This window comes from Eurosta solidaginis, chromosome 2 (assembly GCF_040869045.1).
Source record: "Eurosta solidaginis isolate ZX-2024a chromosome 2, ASM4086904v1, whole genome shotgun sequence".
NCBI lineage: Eukaryota > Metazoa > Arthropoda > Insecta > Diptera > Tephritidae > Eurosta > Eurosta solidaginis.
The window spans coordinates 305,260,881-305,279,935 of record NC_090320.1 but is presented as its reverse complement, the minus strand read 5'-3'; the positions used below and the strand labels follow the sequence as shown (position 1 = coordinate 305,279,935).

The window sequence follows — 19,055 nt, the reverse complement described above, 5'->3', positions numbered from 1 at the left end:
ATATAAAATTTGTTACTTTTCTTATCAAAGAATCATACTATCCAAAATCATATCGAGTAGGATTATTACAAATTTATTTTTGCCTGCATTGTTAAGTTTTATTCACTTTTCTCTAAAGGTTGATTCTTGAGTTATACCGTTATTCCACACATCCCCTCAATTTCTTCTTTCGCCCAGATCATTTTGATATATAGAAGTCTATATCTATATCGATTAGTTAATGCCGTTGCGGGGTACCGTTATGCGAACAAAATTAATATACTCCGTGAGTTCTGCTCAGCTGAGTATAATAAGTACTTGACGCGATGTGTCTCCGAGAAGATTTAGGCCGAGCTTCTCTTACAATTTTCTTTTTGATTTTTCCTAAAAATTGGCGAGGTGGGACATACATGTTTTATGCCGACTACGAATGGCGGCTGCAAGGCAGATGAATTTTCACTGAAAAGCTTTCCATAGCAGAAATACACTCGAAGTGTTTGCCAAACCTCTGCCGATGGGCGACCCCCGAAAACCTTGTTTGTAATTTATTTCTACATTTTTGGTGTTGCTTTAGCCGGGAACTGAACCTTTTACGTCAAATCACTGAGCAGAAAGGGTTAGAGGCCTTAGATTATACCCGCGGAAGGTAGGCTTGTCGTAAGGGGTGACTAAACTACCAAATTGATTCAAGGGGGGATGTGTAGCGCAAGCCTTTCAAGAGGTTGCCAGCGTAATTTATAGGTTCTTCAACACAATTGTCAACCTCACCTATCCGTGGAAAATCCTGTTTCTTTAGCAGCCGAGGCGCTGCCGACCATAAGTTCCTCATGGTTCTAGGGGGTGGGAGGGAGGGTTTGGCCTAAATTCGAGTTCAATACTCAGAAGAAGTGAAATTCAGAAACATGTCCCAGTAACCATCGCCGTTTGTAAACTTCTATATCCGTCAAAGGACCATCAACATCGATGACACTCCCCACTACATTCGGGAAGTGTCCGTATCGTTACAACCACAACAATATCAGAGAACATTTCCAAAATTGCTTTTTCCAAAATTGCGTTTTGTACCACCCTATTATCCATGCAATTCAGTTAAGCTCAAATCTAAAAATATGCACATTTTCACAAAACAACTGCCGTTTGCCGATTGTGTGGGCTCAGTTGGTTTTGAACTTATTTTGGATATTTGTAAGAGATTTTCACTTACTTATGACATAGCTCACCCAATAGGGGAGGGTTAAAGTGGAAAACTCAGTGGACTATGAAATTGACCACATTTAAGAAGAAGCAAAAAAAAAAGAATTGTTGTAGTTTTCCCTTTTCCCGTATTTCGCATAGGGAAATTTTTGTTTACTTATGCTAAAATTATGCAAAAGGTGTAAGCTTTGACGTTTCAACCACTTGTCCCATGTGTGGGTTACCGATGCACACACACACGTACACACACGTCATAGGAACGTATTTGTATTTCGGCTCCCACAATTTTAGACAATTTTGCATAGTTAAGTTGAATTTTTATGAAGCGTTAAACTAACACAAAATGGTCATTTATAAGAAAGTAACCAAAGGCCGACGACGAAGGAAAAAAAAAATTGTTGTATGTGTTCAGCATAAGTAAACATTTCGATTGAGTTCACATCATCAAAGGGGCCACGTGCGAATTGAAAGGTTTTCCAAGTATATTTTTTTTTGTTGTTACAATTTCCATTTTCATTGCTATTTGCATTTGCATTTATATTTATTTGTTAAGTTAAAGCATAAATTAAACCGTTATTTCCTATGTTTTTTTTTTTTTTGCTTTTTACCCTTTCAGCTTCCGATTGTGGGGACAACACCTCAGTGACGGGCAATTCAAGCGATCGCTGCTTAACACCACAAAGTCCACCAGTATTTGTTGCGCCAGATGAACAACACCAACAACATAACAAACTGCCCGCACTGAAATCACATTTGTTGGACGTTTTACATCGCAGTGAAAATGCGATGGAATGTAAATTCTCTGACACGCATGACGTCGATCCCATGAAGGATGCTGAGTCTGGCGCTCTAAACTTAACCAGTGACAGTTTGCGTCAAAGTTTGCAATCTCCTTCACCTTCGTTGAAATCACTGCGTGCTTGCCGCACATCGCCTATGTTGCCCGTCGCCGTAGAGCCATCAGCGTCTCACGCGCTACCCAACGCAATAACATATCCCATGCCAAATATATCCTCACAACATACACAACTTGCTATGGCAGCTAGTACAAGTCTTGGGCTCGGCACGCCTTTGTTTCCTCTCCCCCTAAGTACATCGATATCAACGCAAGAATTCACACAGTTCCAGCACGCACTGCAACAACAACAAACAACATTGCATCAACAGTTCCAAAATTATATTGATATATTGCGTAGCGGTTCGTTGGGTATAGCGCCCGATGATCCGAGCATAGCGACGCAAATCGCCGCTGCACAGTTCCTATTTCATAGTCGCGTTCAAGCGCTCACTCAGGCAACGCAACAATTGCAGTCACTGCAGAAACAGCAAGAGTTGCAAAAGCAAACCCAACTACAACTGCCAATACAGCAACAGCACCAACATCAACTAGATGAAACGCCGAAATCTCGTAGCGTGCACACTTCAACGCCTACTCCTCACACACCAGCGCAAAGTCCTGCTTCGTCGCCGTTGCCGCTGCAAACTAATTTCAATGTGAGTTCGCACAGTCAAATAACGCCACCTAATTCGGGTTCTAGTCTGAAAGTGAGTGGTATTCTAACACCGAATACAATTAGTGGCGCACCTCAGACACCGCAAATGCTCAAACATGCGGGCGCAGCTCAGCTTTTGGGTGGTGAACCGTCACCTGAGGAAACTACAGATCTCGAAGAGCTTGAGCAATTTGCTAAGACTTTTAAGCAGCGTCGCATCAAGTTGGGCTTTACGCAGGGCGATGTTGGCTTGGCTATGGGCAAATTGTATGGCAATGACTTCTCGCAGACAACGATTTCGCGCTTTGAAGCTTTGAATCTGAGTTTTAAGAATATGTGCAAATTGAAGCCACTGCTGCAGAAATGGCTGGAAGATGCAGATCGGACGATACAGGCGACTGGAGGGTAAGTAAATCTTGTTTTCATGCGACAGTAAACCTCCCCATCTCCTGCTCATACTTTCTCGCTTCCTATTGCGTCACTTCCTCTTTCTTTTTCATCTTATCTTTCCCTTATGAAGTTTTCATATTTTTGATTGATCTGCTTTCGTTTATTCACAGAGTTTTCGATCCTGCTGCCTTGCAAACGGTGAGTACGCCCGAAGTCATGGGCCGTCGACGAAAAAAGCGTACATCCATCGAAACTTCGATACGTGGCGCACTCGAAAAGGCTTTCATGATGAATATGAAACCGACCAGTGAAGAGATCAGTCAATTGGCCGATCGTTTGTGTATGGAAAAAGAAGTTGTTCGCGTGTGGTTCTGCAATCGACGCCAAAAGGAGAAACGGATCAATCCCTCAATGGATAGTCCAACTGGTGACAATGGCAGCGAATCACCGTACATGATGATGCACTAGAAAGAACTGCAATAAAGAAGTTAAGTAAGATTTAGAATAAACCTACAAATACATATATTTAAAAACAAAACCGATTTTATGTACATATAAATAAAATACATTACTTGCATACACTCAAAAACACTTCCTCGGAGGGTTTGGTCTTTCGCCATAGAAATTTGTCTCCCAATTTAGTATACGCAACTTTTAATAATAAAAATAATGTCCACTTTTATAACACAGTTATTAATGTATTAAGAAACATTTCTTTGTTTAAAGGGAGACATTCATGAGGCGAAAAAATATTCCCATTTAGGACAGCAAGTTTTTGTTTGAATGTACTTCGACTGCTGATTCCACATCACCCTATCTCGGCTGCCGTTTTGAAAAAGCTCTATTTCTTAAAACTTTTGGATAACACCATATTTCTTTCTTCTTTAAAAACGTCCTATCTAAACTTAAATTCAATATATTTTAACATTAGATGGGGTGTTAATAAAAAAAAAAAAAATGTTGAGATATGGCGTTTTTGAAGCAAATTCTGATATAGGGTGCTATTGAGAACTTTTCTCAAATAGAGCTTTTTCAAACTGGCTGCTGAAATAGTGTGGTATTCCACTCAGCTGTCGGTATGCAATAATTTTAAAGCAAAATTAACAACAAGAAAATCTCCATTTGTGCATTTGTATGTGTTTCGAATACTTATTTTGAGCAACAAATTTTTTTCATTGATCTGAAAATATAAATACCTGGATTTCAGACTATATGTACATTTGACCGAATATTAGCTAATAACTGCTCATTTGGAGAGGGAATCCAAATGAGGTACTCGGGTGTCTGAATACCACAATTATTACAGAAATCATATTTGCGTACAGTGGGCTAAACAATTTTAAATGGTTGGGGAAAAAGAAATTTAGTGCCCTACAACAACAGAGTGGACACGAAAATAGCAGGTGCAAATTTTTCAAGCTCCTATTTATTTATTTTCGATATCTGAAGTAAGAACTTGCATGAATTTTGAAACTTAGTAAACTATGTAAACAAATTTTCAAAAATTCGAAAGTTCAAAATAGTTTAAAGAAAATTTCGAAAATTTTATTTTGAGTTTTAAGAATTTTTTTGTATATGCAGCTTTACAGCCAAATCTATTTTAACCAAACTAAAAGTTATCGGTCTCTCAAAATTCGTATTGATTTTTGCCAAGTTTTCTTCGAAGGGTTCAGATGACCGCGAATGTATTAGAGTGAGCTTAATAGTGAATGCTTCCTTTTTTCCTGTGGTATATTGAAAATATTGTTCAGAACACTCAAGAAGGCGGTCTGTGATAATGACAGCTCTTAAATGTAATATTCACCTAATTACGCCTTTCGATGTGCCAATCTTGTATTTGTTTGTGCTTTGACCAATAGTGCTGTCATGGAAAACAATAATTATTCTTGTAGGAAACTGAACTACCTACAAAAAAAAAAAGGTTTGAAATGCATATTTTCTTAGTTATTTATTTATTAAGTTACTAATTTACTGATTTGAGGCTAAAACTGAACTTTTTGGGTATTAACCGCAGTTCTTATGTTGGAGAGAAACAAAACGTCAAACAAAAACTTAAAATTCGCCTTGCAACTTATGTATATTGCAAAAGGAAAATCGCGACAGGCTCCTCTTAACATTTAAATTAAAAGTATTAATTTCTACAGCATTAATTTCATTTGGTTTTTTTGCTCACCCTAATGCTTACTATACATAGTGGTGCACTACACTACTACTTTTCTATTTACACAGGAAACTAACAATTTAATTGCTGTAGGTTAGCTTCACATCCTTCTAACATCCGGCATCCGGGTGCCTCGTCTGATGCATCGAATAAATAAATAAAATTTGGTTGGCAACGCTAGGTTTAAAGATTGTAAAATTATACTTACTTTTCTTATAAAAACTATGTAGTAATTTATAAAATGTCAAAATTTGCTATTAAATTTGCTTACAGCGAAGTTCAAATAGCAACAATGAGTTCTAAGCTGCTGTTCTGTAATTTTTTGAATCCAAAATACTTTTGAGTACGCAAATATATCGACAGCTGAGCGCAACTCTATCTAGGCTGACGTTTCGAATACGCCCTATTTTAGAATATTTAAACAAAACGCCCCAGCCAGCATTTTTTGAAAATTTTGATAAAAAAATATTCAAATATCATACCCCAAGATGATTAAAAACGCTCAAATTTAAAATCATTTTCTGTTCGAAAATTAACGTATCGTCGGGAGAAAAATGCACCATAAATGTGATTATTCTTGAATAATCATTTATGATTCATATTTCGAAACACTTTTTATTCATCTTTTTATCATACTTGATATTACTGGAAGATTGTACTTTACTTCTTTTGGAATAACATTTGATTACTTTTCACAGTCATTTTTTGATCACATTTAAGAACAATTTTCAATCATATTATATGATGGTTTGGAATCATTTGTGAATAAGATTGTGATTCATTTTTCCATCATATTTAATACATAACTAAATACTATATAAAGATCATATTTCATCAGGGGGTGAAAGCATTTGGAAGCTCGGAAGTAAGCTTTTTGAACCGCAGGTAGTAATTAACTTGACCGTTGTACACACACACGACTACAACATCCAACATCATCTATGATCATCATCTTAGATCATGGTAACGATGTCACTTTAAAAATCACGATTTTACAATGTCTCATATCATTCTTTAAATATAACTAGATGTCTTCGACAATCAAAGCTCATGGAGGATGTTGAAGCCGGGTCCAGGCGTGTCGATCAAGCTTAACTTACCAGCGGTTAAACAGCTTTCAACTTCCGTACATCGGTTCCATCCAGTATGTCTTTTCTGGGAAGCCGCATCTAGAAAAATGCTAGAAGACATCTTAGGTTAGCAGCAGCATTTATATTACTTTTAGTCTTGAATATGTGTTGTATATTTGTAATTTTTTTGGATTTTATGATTGAAAAATTGTGAGCTAATGAAGAAAAATAAAATTTTCAATGAGAAGTATAGCTTTAACAAGTAAAAAATTCATCATTTATTTAAGAAAGGTAGTCTGCAAATATTAAGAAAGTTGATTGAAAAATGATTTTAAATTTTTGATCACCGAAGTTAAAGAAATTAAATTCAAAAATGATTCCAAATTGTGATTGAAAAATTGTTCTCAGTTATTGATCATCAAAAGCAAACAAGTTTTATTATTCTCTATGTTCATTTTTATAAAATCTTAAAATTTATTCATCAAAGTTATTCGAAAATTATTTCAAAAAGTGATCGAAAAATGATTTTCAGTTTTTGATCATTAAAAGTAATCTTATTTTATTATTTATTTTGTTCAACTGTATGAAAACTCAGTATTTATTCGCAAGGAGTAGTCAAATTGTATTGATATGAAGGAAAGTTCAAAAATTTATCATCTAAATGCTGTGTGGGGCCCTGTTTCAGACTTTAACCAGGAATTTGTTTCAAAAACCCTCTCTAATAAAATATTCTATTCATTTTGAAATCAGAGACAGGACGTTCTTCAACCGAATTGTAATATGCATCGTACGTTTTTGAAAAGTATTTTGATATAGAGCGCATTCGAAACGGCAGCTGAGATAGAGTTATGTTGCACTCATCACTGTCGATATGTTATATCCTATACTTAGATATATCAGAAAACTAGCTGATATATTCCTTGTGTGCAAATTTAGCAAACTAAGTTTATTTAATTAATATAAGTGGTTGTTTGTTTACTGGTGTATACGTATTTACATATGTAAGTACATTCGTATGTTACAATAAAATGTGTCGCAGAAAATCAGGCAAATGTAAAACTAAGCAACTGCCGCCATAAGAACCACAGATTTGATTGGCTCGTTTGTGAAAGTATTGTCGACAAGTTTTTACGCTTCAAACAATGTCAGCCGGTGTTATGTATGTTGTGACAACACTTTTAGATTTATAATAAAAATCAACCAAAAAAAAAAAAAACAAATTTTCTGGATCAAACAGGGTATGTATGTATATAAATATGGAATAAATAAAATGTGCGCATTAAATGAAGTTACTATTTGAATATTAAGTTTTAAGCAAAAATCAATATAGTCAAGTTAAGCGTAAGTTAAAAAATAGTACATCCGTATCATAGCAGCGCATAGTGCACGAAATAGCTCAGTGCATCTCACTACTTCTTCTACACTAACAAAGTACTTCCAGAATTAGAAATACTAAGTCTACATGGAACAACTCACGTCTCAAATGCTCACCTGAACTTAAAATATTCTGTACCATTTCACAAAAAATTAAATTCTGCTGAAACAAGTGAGTCTCATATTAGGCGGGAGATCTCTGCTAACAATATCCGGCTAGGCGATTTAGTGCACTGTGCCCGACCATGATCTTAGTAAACATGCATGCATACATATGTACGTTTGTTTGTAAGTGAATATATTTAGTAATTAAGTTAGTAACATTTAGTGTATACATATTTATTTCTTTTAATACTGTGATAATAAGTAGCGGTTTATTAAAAAATCTTCACAATAATTAATTCTGTAAAAAAAAAAAATATATATATGAAGTAAATTTATTGCAGTAAAATAAAATCATGAAAAAAATCCATGGACATGTATTAAATTTATCAAGGCTTCTCTCATCGAAGGAAAGGTAATTTTATGACAATAAATAAGTGTACGGCCGAAGATTGTGATCCTGAAATTTCATAAAACCACATTTGAACATATCGAGCAATAACCGCACAAAGGGCGTCATTAATTTTGATTTTTTGTTTTTGATGGAAACCGAAAGGCCATTACCATATGCACCAACTCCAAAAAAAATCAAAGTCCTACGAAATACCGATACGAAGTTATAGATAAGCCATATTTGGCTCAAGTGCACAAATCACTTTGTTTATATTTTTTTCCGAGAAAATTTTTTCATTTTAATACAAAGTTTTTACATTTTGGTATGCATATTTCGTAATTTTTAATTTAAATTTGGACTTGTTACAAACACAGGTGATTATTTTTTAAAAATAAAAAATAAATGTAAGGCGCGATAGCCTCCGAAGAGATCTAAGGCCGAGCTTCTCTTCCAATTTGCGTCGTGCTCCTCTTGATTTTCCCTACAAATTGGCCGGACGGGACTTACATGTTTTATTCCGACTCCGAACGGCATCTACAAGGCAGATGAGTTTTCACTGAGAGCTTTTCATGGCAGAAATACACCCGGAGCGCTTGCCAAACACTGCCGAGGGGCGACCCCGCTTAGAAAAATTTGAATTTGAAAAACCTTATTTCTAAAATTTTGATGTCGCTTTGTGGTGTGGTAGGCGGAGCACGCTACCATCACACCACGGATTATTTTTTAGATTAAAATTTTTCTTAATAAGGATTATAATGAATAAGCCAAATTATTGTTGCAGATTTCAAATAAAGCTGCACTAGTTCCATACAGCGACACCGATTCTTCAGAGGAAATAGTTGAAGCAGATATTTGTGTTGGGAAACGAGGTAGGAGAATCCCGAAACCACTACCCAAAAGACTTCTACGAAAGTAGGGACCTTCTACTTCAGTTAATACAGGAGTTTACAGAGATAAATTAAATTATTAAGATTTGAAATCACTTTGTGATAAAAATATAATTCCCGAAATTTTCCACAGAGAGTACCTCAACTTAAAACACAACTATTTTATCACAGATACATTACCAGTTACTGATGTAGAAGACGGCAATGTGAAATGAATTGATTGTACCTTAGTTATATAGTTTTTATTTAGAAAAACTGAGTTTAGTTGTAAATTTAAAATATTTGTTAACCAGTCTGCATCTTTAAATATGAATTCCGTCTTGAAATCTGAATAAAAATATTGATCTGCATCACCAACCACTGTTTTTTATTGTTTTCAAATGTGTATTTTTTAGTATTTTAGTTTTCGCTCAACCAACATTTTCAAGTAATAATGTCCTGTTTTTTTTGGAAAGCAAAAAGGGCGTAAGCGGCAAATGCATCATTTTAATTAAAGAAATGCAAAAAAATCTCACATTAGTATACGTCAATTATATAGTCTTATATACACACCAACTTTCACGTTACTATCTAAAGTAATCGCAATATAAATACAAAAAAAGCGTCTACTGAACAAATTTGTTTATGCCGGTTAAGCCCTTTCTGCGGTTATGGCTCGATATATTAGCGATATTTTCAACAAATCTCAAATATATAATTGATTGATAAATCCCCAAAAAAGTTCCATGACCCTAGAAAATTAATGTGAGGGAGTTACGACGTTGATCTTATTACCCGAACCATTGGTTGTATGGTACCGATGACTAATGTTATTCCGATACCACCCTGTACTTATTTAAAAGAATCGGGGAAATTAATCGAAATAAAAAAATATCGAGTGAAAGTATTCGAAATTAAATTTGGCGGTGATTATCATGAGTATTCGATTCTTTGATCCTGTGCGCACGTACTCGTCACTAAATTAATTACTTGTACGAGGTAATCGGCTTCGAAAAATACTCGGTACTTGACCAAGGTTACTCGTATAGGAACAACACTACCGATGACTATTCATTACATTGCGATGTAAGCGTTATTTTATATGGTCCATAAGCCTTATCATAAGGTTGTTATATTCTACCTAATGACCAAATTCCTTATATAAGACTTATTTTGCATTGCATATAAGCCTTAGGCATAACGGTATCTTTCAGATAAACCTTATGCTTGATGACAAATGTATAGAAAACTAAGGAGTATTAAAAGGAATACGCCATACAACTAATATTCCTTATGGAATTAAGGTCTGATGCCATACGCTTTGAAATAAGTCTTATTAAAGGCTAACATTTTTTCCTGTGTTTTTTTTTTTGGAAGGTGTTTACTTACATGTACACATAAATACACAGTTTTTTTTATGCAAAAATAACAAAGTTTATGAATGTTCATAAGCTTGAATGTAGTATGTAAATATGTGCATATGTATGTATGTATGTATGTTTACTAGTATAATAGGGGGTTTCAATAGCAAGCTCATTAAGATCGTTTCACTCTGTTGGCCTGCAAAAGTGCTATGCAAATATAAAATGTGACTACTTCAAACGTAAACAAACACAAATCGCTTGTACGTTCATAAATTTTTGCATATTCTCCAACAAATTAATATTTGTAAGTACATACATATGTGTGTGCATATATAAAGTTAATTATGCATATGTATCAATTGCGAGCAATCGGCGTGCGATCATTATCTCCCAAGGTCTGTTGTAGAGCTAAGGGGCAGTCCGGGTTAGTTGTTTGGTTTGTAGCGCCGCGCGCAAGTCATCAGTCGGACTCTTTGAGTAATTAAAGATAGTCTTTTGGTTACGAGATCCCAAAGTGCCTGCAATCAAACATGCAACATATATGTACATACATACACACACATACTCTCATATGAATGGGCAGAAGCAACACTTGTTTGTATGCAAAGTAGGGGCAAATTTATGCAAGTCCATATCTTATGACAGAAATGATGAAAATGGAATCATTGCGTGACACGAACAAATTCACATTTCCCGCATTATGAAAGTATAATACTTAACATACATACAGACATATATATGTACATACGGACACCGGTACATGTAGTTAGATACAATATTTATAACTATTTGCGTGTTTTGGTTGTGAATTTTTCAAGTTTAGAATAATTCTTGGAAAAAGTGTAGAAATACACGCACACACACACATACGTAAAAATTCGCATAATAGTTTCATTATGAGATATATATTTAAATTGTATATTTTTATCTCTTTTTGCTCTATGGAAATTACATTTCGAATATTTTTACTACACTATTTGTGTAAACTTACATACATAGTGTAGTAGTAGTGGGAGGCAATGGAAAAAGAAAACGAGAGGAGAGGAAAGGAGAGATGAGAAACCAAAACGGAAACCGGAGCCTGCGTGCTATCGATTTATTACCAATGTGTTAATGGCTTGTTAACGATAACAACCGTTATCCAATGAGTTATCGGATTGTTAACAGCGAGTTATGGACGTGTTATCCTGTCTTTTCGTCAAGTTTTCGGTTTGTTATTCGAAGTGTTATAACTTTATGATCGATAAAAAACATTGTCTCGGTTAGATTTTGGAAAATTATCGGTTTGTTATTGAAAATGTATCCATTTGATATTGAAGAATTATCGAAATATGTCGATTTTCTAGCTGAAAGTTATCGATTTATCATCGAAGAGCAATCGGCTTGTTATCGGCGAGGTACAGATAGTTATCGATCTATTATCCAAATATTATAAATTTATCGTCGATAAAAAAAGGTTATCGAAAAAGTTGCCATTCTGAAAAGATCCAATACGAATTCTGAAGACGACCAATAAATAATGCCGAATATCCTACACTTCTCTGCTGTATGTGAAATAAACCCCCGGGTTTTGATACTTACCGTGTGAAGAGTTCAAAATTTATAAAAAATTATAATTCGGCACCCTGTGAAAGCAGCAAAATTAACCTCTGCTCTACATCTTCTGTATTAATTTTTCACTCAGATAATTAAATCTGTATCTATTTTTACTTTATTCTAATATTTTTTTATAAAGGGTGGCGGTTTTAAGTAAAAGTAGGAAAATGGGTTACTGACTTCTTGGAACGAATTGTACTCGGAATAAATATCTTCATATCAACAGTGTGCCACACATTGAAATCAATGATCAGTTGATAAGTTATGAAGGAAAAACCAATTTCAGTGTTTTAACTTAAAATATTTCAGTAACGCTTGAAATTTAGGCATAGACTTTTGCTACTTTTTTCGACCCAGTCTAATGTCATTAAAGCATATTACGGCGTAATCCATAAATGATATATTGTTATACAGGAAGCAAAGCAAAAGCCAAATTTCGTTATATAATAGGGGTGTTTTTTCACATGTATATACACCTATATTTGCGCGTTGAAACAACGCTTATCATCACTTAGAAGTGGAGAATAGTGTAGAGATAAAATGGAGAGACACATTTAAGTTGCAACTGAGCATAATGCATACTGAAATTTAGCTGTACTAATTTTTGCGCAACAATTTCGTAAGTGTTGATAAAGTTATGCACCAAGCAGCCCATATAAAGTTTAAGTGCATATGTATATGCATGAAAACAAAACACAGCTATTTTTTCCACCACCATTGTGCACATAGTTTATATATGTATCTTCAATAAACAAGATTTTGTTAGGATGGCTTCCCGGACATCAGGGACATGAAGGTAATGAACATGCAGATTACGTAGCAAAGCAGGGTGCTGCAACAGCATTCTATGGTCCAGAGCCTTTATGTGGACACAAAAAAGCACACACCAGGGAAACCACAAGTAACTGGGAAACAAAACAATTCAGATGTCACTGGATTGACTACCCAGGGCAAAGACAGACCAAACTGTTTGAAATTTCTGAAACGAAAGTATCAGCCAAACTCATTAATCCCCAGCAAACACAGTTTCTAACGTTAGAGAAATATTGTAGTTTTACATTAGACTTCTAATGTAGTTCTCTAATGCATTTCGAATCGAAAACTAGGTTAGAGCACTCGATTAGAATTCGACTGTGAAACGATTCGAATAACACTAGAAATGCGATGTTATGATTACTGTCACAGTTATCGATTATTTGCACGACATGACCAGTCACAGTGTTATACAAAAAAATAAAAATAGTGAAAAGTTGTGTGGAAATATTATAAGCTGAGAAATAAGTTTTTCTATTTATAATAATAAATACTAGTAAGTGAAAATGAATGCAAGAAAGTTAAAAAGGGCTATTTGAATGGCATGAAGAAAACGCTTCCTCATCCGTACCTCAAACCAATGCCGAGCTCAATCCTGAGGAAATAAGTGGAAGCGAAAATTCCTACATAATAAATAACTAGTACTGAAAACTGTGAAACATACGATAGGATTTTTAATTATTTTTATTTTATTATAATTTATAAGCTTATAACCAAATAAAAGTATCTGATATAATGAAACAATGAAAATTTCGCTGATTTTAAATAACTGAACTTAATTGCGCATCACTTAAAAATTCTCATTAGAAACCCATTAGCAATTGACGTTAGAATTCGATTAGAATTCTAACCCTTTTCTCGATATCGAGAACGAAGTCCCCTTTTTGTCGAGAATGCTATAATTCGCGACAGTTTCGCAAATCGTCCTCTAACCTTCTACCTTAGAGAAATACATTAGAATTCGATTCGTCTTCTAATCGTTTTCTAACCTAAATGTTTGTTGGGTCTAAGCAGGGAGGACCTACGAACTCTCACTGGGTACTATACGGGACATTGTGGTCTACGATATAACCTAAGTAAGTTAAATCTATGCGATACTCAAATTTGTCGTTTCTGTGAGCTCTTGGATGAAACGCCGGTTCACATTCTCTGCGATTACATCGCTTTGGCAAGACAGAGACTCTGCCATCTAGGTGGTGTGACTCTTAATCCACTCATGATATGGAGTAAAACGCCTGAAGAGGTACTTAGATACATTAAAAGCCTCCACATATGTACAAAATTAGGCAGAAAGGTCATGCACAATAGATCTACATAAAGGTCGCAGTTCTTTCAGGCCTAATAATAATAAAAAAAAACCTTCAATAGAGAGTGTTGTTTTTGCAAAAGAAAACCTTCATAAACGCTTAGTTTCCGTTGCAATTTTTAAAATAATCACAAGAAACTTCTTCAACTGAGGGGGAAACATTTTGTATTATTTGTATAATACGGTCTAATGTACATATTTTCTTATACATACAAACATATTTACATATGTGTAAATATTTGTATATGGTAGTTATATCCAGTGGCGGATTTACCATATAGGCTAGAGCCTAGGGCGGCAATATTGAGGGGCGGCATTATTCGAATCGATTAATTTTTGAAAAGAAAAAAAAAAAAATGAATTCCATTCGGATTTTGCTGCACTTAAAATATTATTTTTGTCTGTATATTATAATTAATAATTCATTCTTTTTTATGCATTTCGAAATTGGTGTGAAGATGTAAATTATTTTTCCGCATAGCAGTCGTTAAAATTTGCATAAAACTTCTAATCACGCGCCTTAGAAACCTGATATAACTGTTTTGCCCGCATCCATTTTATTCTCCGAGATTTAGCACATTCATTTTTCTGGCACAACAAAAGTTTAAAAAACTGATCTAATTTTTTGTTAACACGGCTATACAAAAAAATTCAAAGTAGTCGGATCACGTAATGCGGCTCATGTCTTTTGTGTCTTTTTCTGCGCAGAGTCCGAATTCGCTATAGGAATTGGCCCAACTGGTCATGGTATGGCCTTAACTTCAAAAGACGTAAACAAATTTCTGCGGCCAATTCCGTTGGCGTATTCGGGTTCATAGCATCACAATACTTGGGAAAACGTCCGTGGCTGTGACTTATAGAAAGTATGTAAATGAAAAAAGTTAGAAATTAAATTAAATGTCATATACACTAATGTGTTTTTATCTAAGATATTATTGCAAACTTAGAACTAGTTCTTATTTTTGGAATCAGAATCTTCTGAAATGTTGGGTTCGGGTAAAGCGTCACTGTTGCCCTTTAGATTTTTATAAAGAAATATACAACCAGATTTTGCACATTTTTCTGAAGTCTTTTAGTTTTGCCCCGGCGATAGGGTTACCTTCAATTAAACAACTACCTTTTTTTCGGATATTCAGTTATTAAAAATTCTTCATGGGTATAATTTTTTTGTTTTGAAGAATACCTTATACAGCTCATCTTTTGTGTATCACAACTAGCATATACATATATCGCATAGGTATTTTTATAGCTCCCTGAGTAAAATAACTATAAATAAAAAATCGTCACACAATTGTGCGTGAATCTCGAAAAGTTTTGGTGTTTTACGAGTTAGTGCCCAACATTCAGGCACATATACCCGAACATTCGAACATACGAATGTGTGCTGTTCTTACTTTTTTCAAAAATTGTTGAGCCATATCAACGAATGTGTCATAAAAACAGGAACATCATTATCTTGTTGTCAGCCAGAAACATGAATGTGTCACATTCATTTCTCTGGATCGACTTTGTGTGATTGAATTATACATCCGTGAAAATGGCATTGCAAATTATTGGGGTTTCCATGTACGTAGGAAGCTCTAGATTTAAGTAGAACCTAAAGGGTAACCCAAAGATGCCTCTAACACAAAATCGGAAAAATTGCACATTCATGCTTCTGGCTAGCGGGCGACGAATTATAATGCATACAATCTGAAGGTCAAGTCTGGTCGTACGCCAAATAATAGGCAGTATATAGTATTCTGTTTGTCTCGCGCGATAAATTTTCTCTCATCACTGATATGAAACATCTAAGCAACGAAGAATTACGTAAGAAATCCACTATATTGAACAGCTACTACAGTCAAGATTTTGAGGAAAATTTGGGAAGTGAAATAAATGCTCTTTTTCAAGGCATGCTGTATCGAAAAGAACATTTAAAATTATTCTCCGCTGGAACTTTTGAAAATGCTGAGACATGATTATTTGCATACCTATCTCTTACCCACCGTGGTGTGATAGCAGCGTGCTCCGCCTACCACACCTATGCCCTGGGTTCACACCCCGGGCAAAGCAATATCAAAATTTTAGAAATAAGGTTTTTCAATTAGAAGAAAATTTTTCTAAGCGGGGTCTCCCCTCGGCAGTGTTTGGCAAGCGCTCCGGGTGTATTTCTGCCATGAAAAGGTCTCAGTGAAAACTCATCTGCCTTGCAGATGCCGTTCGGAGTCGCCATAGAACATGTAGGTCCCGTCCGGCCAATTTGTAGGGAAAATCAAGAGGAGCACGACTCAAATTGGAAGAGAAGCTCTGCCTTAGATCTCTTCGCAGGTTATCGCGCCTTACATTTATTTTTTATTTTTATCTCTTACCCTAATGTTGACATTGCGTTGCGAATGTTTGTGTAACGAACTTATTGAAATTCCGCAAAAAAGGTCTTTATTGTACTTCACAATAACACTTCTACTGCTCAACAGATAGCTTGCTTAAATCAAACTGATCCTATGATTGCTCAGATTGCGCTCTTTTATACTCTTCGATTTCCTCGTTCCATACTTCTAGGCGTTTCTAGAATTTAAATAAAATTATAACAACAGATGCACGTGTATAACTTTTCATATTCGCATGTATATGTGAGTGATACTTGCACAAATAATTGCCTACTTTTGGGAGTATCTCAGATATATGCATGTGTTTGTGGGTGTCTCTCCGCTGCTTGTATGGACATATGTGTATACATAATGACTAATTTGGTTATGTGCATACAAGTCACTGCTCAGTATCGGCTTAGAGATGATAGTATCCCTTAGTGTTGCTAATATTCGTCACATTTGTTTCAATACCTATTGCAAATTGTAGCGCAGAGAGATCGTTTTCTGTATTAAAACGTGTGAAAAACTACTTCGTTGGGCGAAGGCAAAGTGAATGCTCCTGCGTTGTAGACGATACAATCAGAATTGTTTTTATCTATCGATTGTGATGATATCATTTGCAAATTCGCAGCTGAAAAATGAAGGCGCAAAGAAATGTAAATGAGAAATGTTTGGAAAAAAGTTAAGGTTAAATACCTCATTAATGCAAATGTCGATTATCTTGATTTCGTTATATATTTTATTAATAACAAACTAGACTGTAATAAAGCACTGAAACTCGCAATCATTGTGTTAAATAATGTTATTGTGAAAATAAGGGCGGCAAGTTATGTATTGCCTAGGGGCGGCGAATATTCAAATCCGTCACTGGCTATATCCACGTGTTACTAAATACTATGTGAAATTTAAACAACAAATAATAAAACACCGGCAGTGCAAGACAAAAGTTCGAAAAATTACCGCTCAGAATGCATTCATTTGTAAGTTTGCGAGTTTCTTATCACTCAACTCCCAGCGGCTGCGATCAAACTGCAAATCAAGATGATGGCGATAATTAAACGCACAGCAAGCCATTGTACTTGGATGTAAGCTGAGCTATTCCGTTTGCTTATTGCTGCTGATTGCTCATTACCCACCGTTGGCGGGCGTCGTTGAACAGTCCACGGAAACGAATATCAGAGCCTACGAATTTGCGAATGCAAACACACAAAACTTAAATTATACTAAAATGAAAATCATTAAAAAAAATTGTTATATACTTTTGCATGCACGTGCTTAAGTATGGGGGTGTTTAAGTGCATACGTATGTATGTATGTATACATGTATGTTTATATGTATGTATATTGGCTTGAATAAAGATTGCATGTAGCAGTTGAGCGGCAACTTGCTTTTGTGAATATACTGCATTCATACATACATACATACATACAGACGTACATATAGATCTTCATACATATTTCGTGAATTTATCACTGTTCCACGCTTTCATAAGCTTTCATTATTTCAACGGTAACAAAATGCAAAAATAAAAAAAAAAAAACAAAAACTGGTTTTATTTGTCAAAATGCATGTTGCTTCTTGCTTCTTTGCATGTGTGTCTGTGTCGTGGTATGGTTCAGTTAAAGCAATCACAGTCTTAGAAGACGTCTGCTTCGATAATTTGAATTTTGGTTGACTGCTCAAATTTTACCACATAATGAGAACAATTCTAACTCAGCAAATATCGTCGTACCCATGATGAAATGAATATTCAGGTGTTCTCATCCCGTTGACGTTTTCCCTCATTCTGACAAGTTCGGCATGCATATTTTAGAGGGTTGTCTATCGTACAGAACTACCTTTGAGTTTTACTACGTTTGGAGTAGATTTTACTATACGTTTAGAAACAATTTTGCAGAAAACAAATTTTTTGTGAATTTTGTACGAAAAATGAAGCAATCAAAACTTAATACTTTTGTAATACAAGTAAATACTGGAAAATAGAGGTACCGAAAAAGTGAGGTTATGTTGTTGACATCACCTTTATTATTACATCATGCGTCGTATTTGACTCGAAATTGTATGTTAATGCTTAATTTTGCTTAAGCTTAGACATAGTATCATTTAGTAAGCCATCCATGACTATGTCGCCTATGGTTGGGGAGAGGGGATTACCCATGGGCATACCAAATGTTTGTGAATACAGTTTTTCATTTTACATAAAGTAATTATTATCTTTCATGAAAAAGTTTAATATTTGCTTGAATTTTGGTAAAGGTATATTGGATATTTTCTTCCAATTTCATCCCACTTTTTGGCGGTTATTTTTTTTGCGATTATTTTTGTATATTTGTGAAAAGCGAGACAAAGCAAAAGATACCAGTCGCCGTCTCCCACTTTAATGCTTTTTCAAAAGCATTTTTGAAGTTGTAATCATCTGATACTAAGGCCTTCAGAAAACTTCGTGTTTCGACTATTCAAATCATGGAACGTTAATCGACGACACTATGGGACCAAAAGGTAAATCAGTTTTATGAAGGCAAGCCGTAAAGAATCGCTGATTAGCATGCCAATCGTTGTTTTCCCTTATGTTAATTATCTTGCTTTTGTATAAATGTTCAA

The 19,055-nt window shown here is 35.0% G+C and overlaps 1 protein-coding gene across 2 annotated transcripts in view; it reads left to right on the top strand.

Annotated features, from left to right (window-relative positions):
• Positions 1–8,080, top strand: part of nub (nubbin) — a 110,842-nt gene extending 102,762 nt beyond the window's left edge. The window contains exons 3-5 of one of the 2 annotated variants that reach the window (XR_010949984.1): positions 1,790–3,071; positions 3,227–6,180; positions 6,246–8,080. Coding sequence is in view for 1 of the 2 variants with exons in the window: in XM_067768917.1 (XP_067625018.1) it covers positions 1,790–3,071; positions 3,227–3,524 (1,580 nt within the window). In the remaining variant the exon portion in view is untranslated. Of the gene's footprint in view, positions 1–1,789; positions 3,072–3,226 lie in introns of both variants that reach the window. The other variant, XM_067768917.1, reaches the window with a different exon arrangement.
• The last annotated feature ends 10,975 nt before the right edge of the window (positions 8,081–19,055 follow it).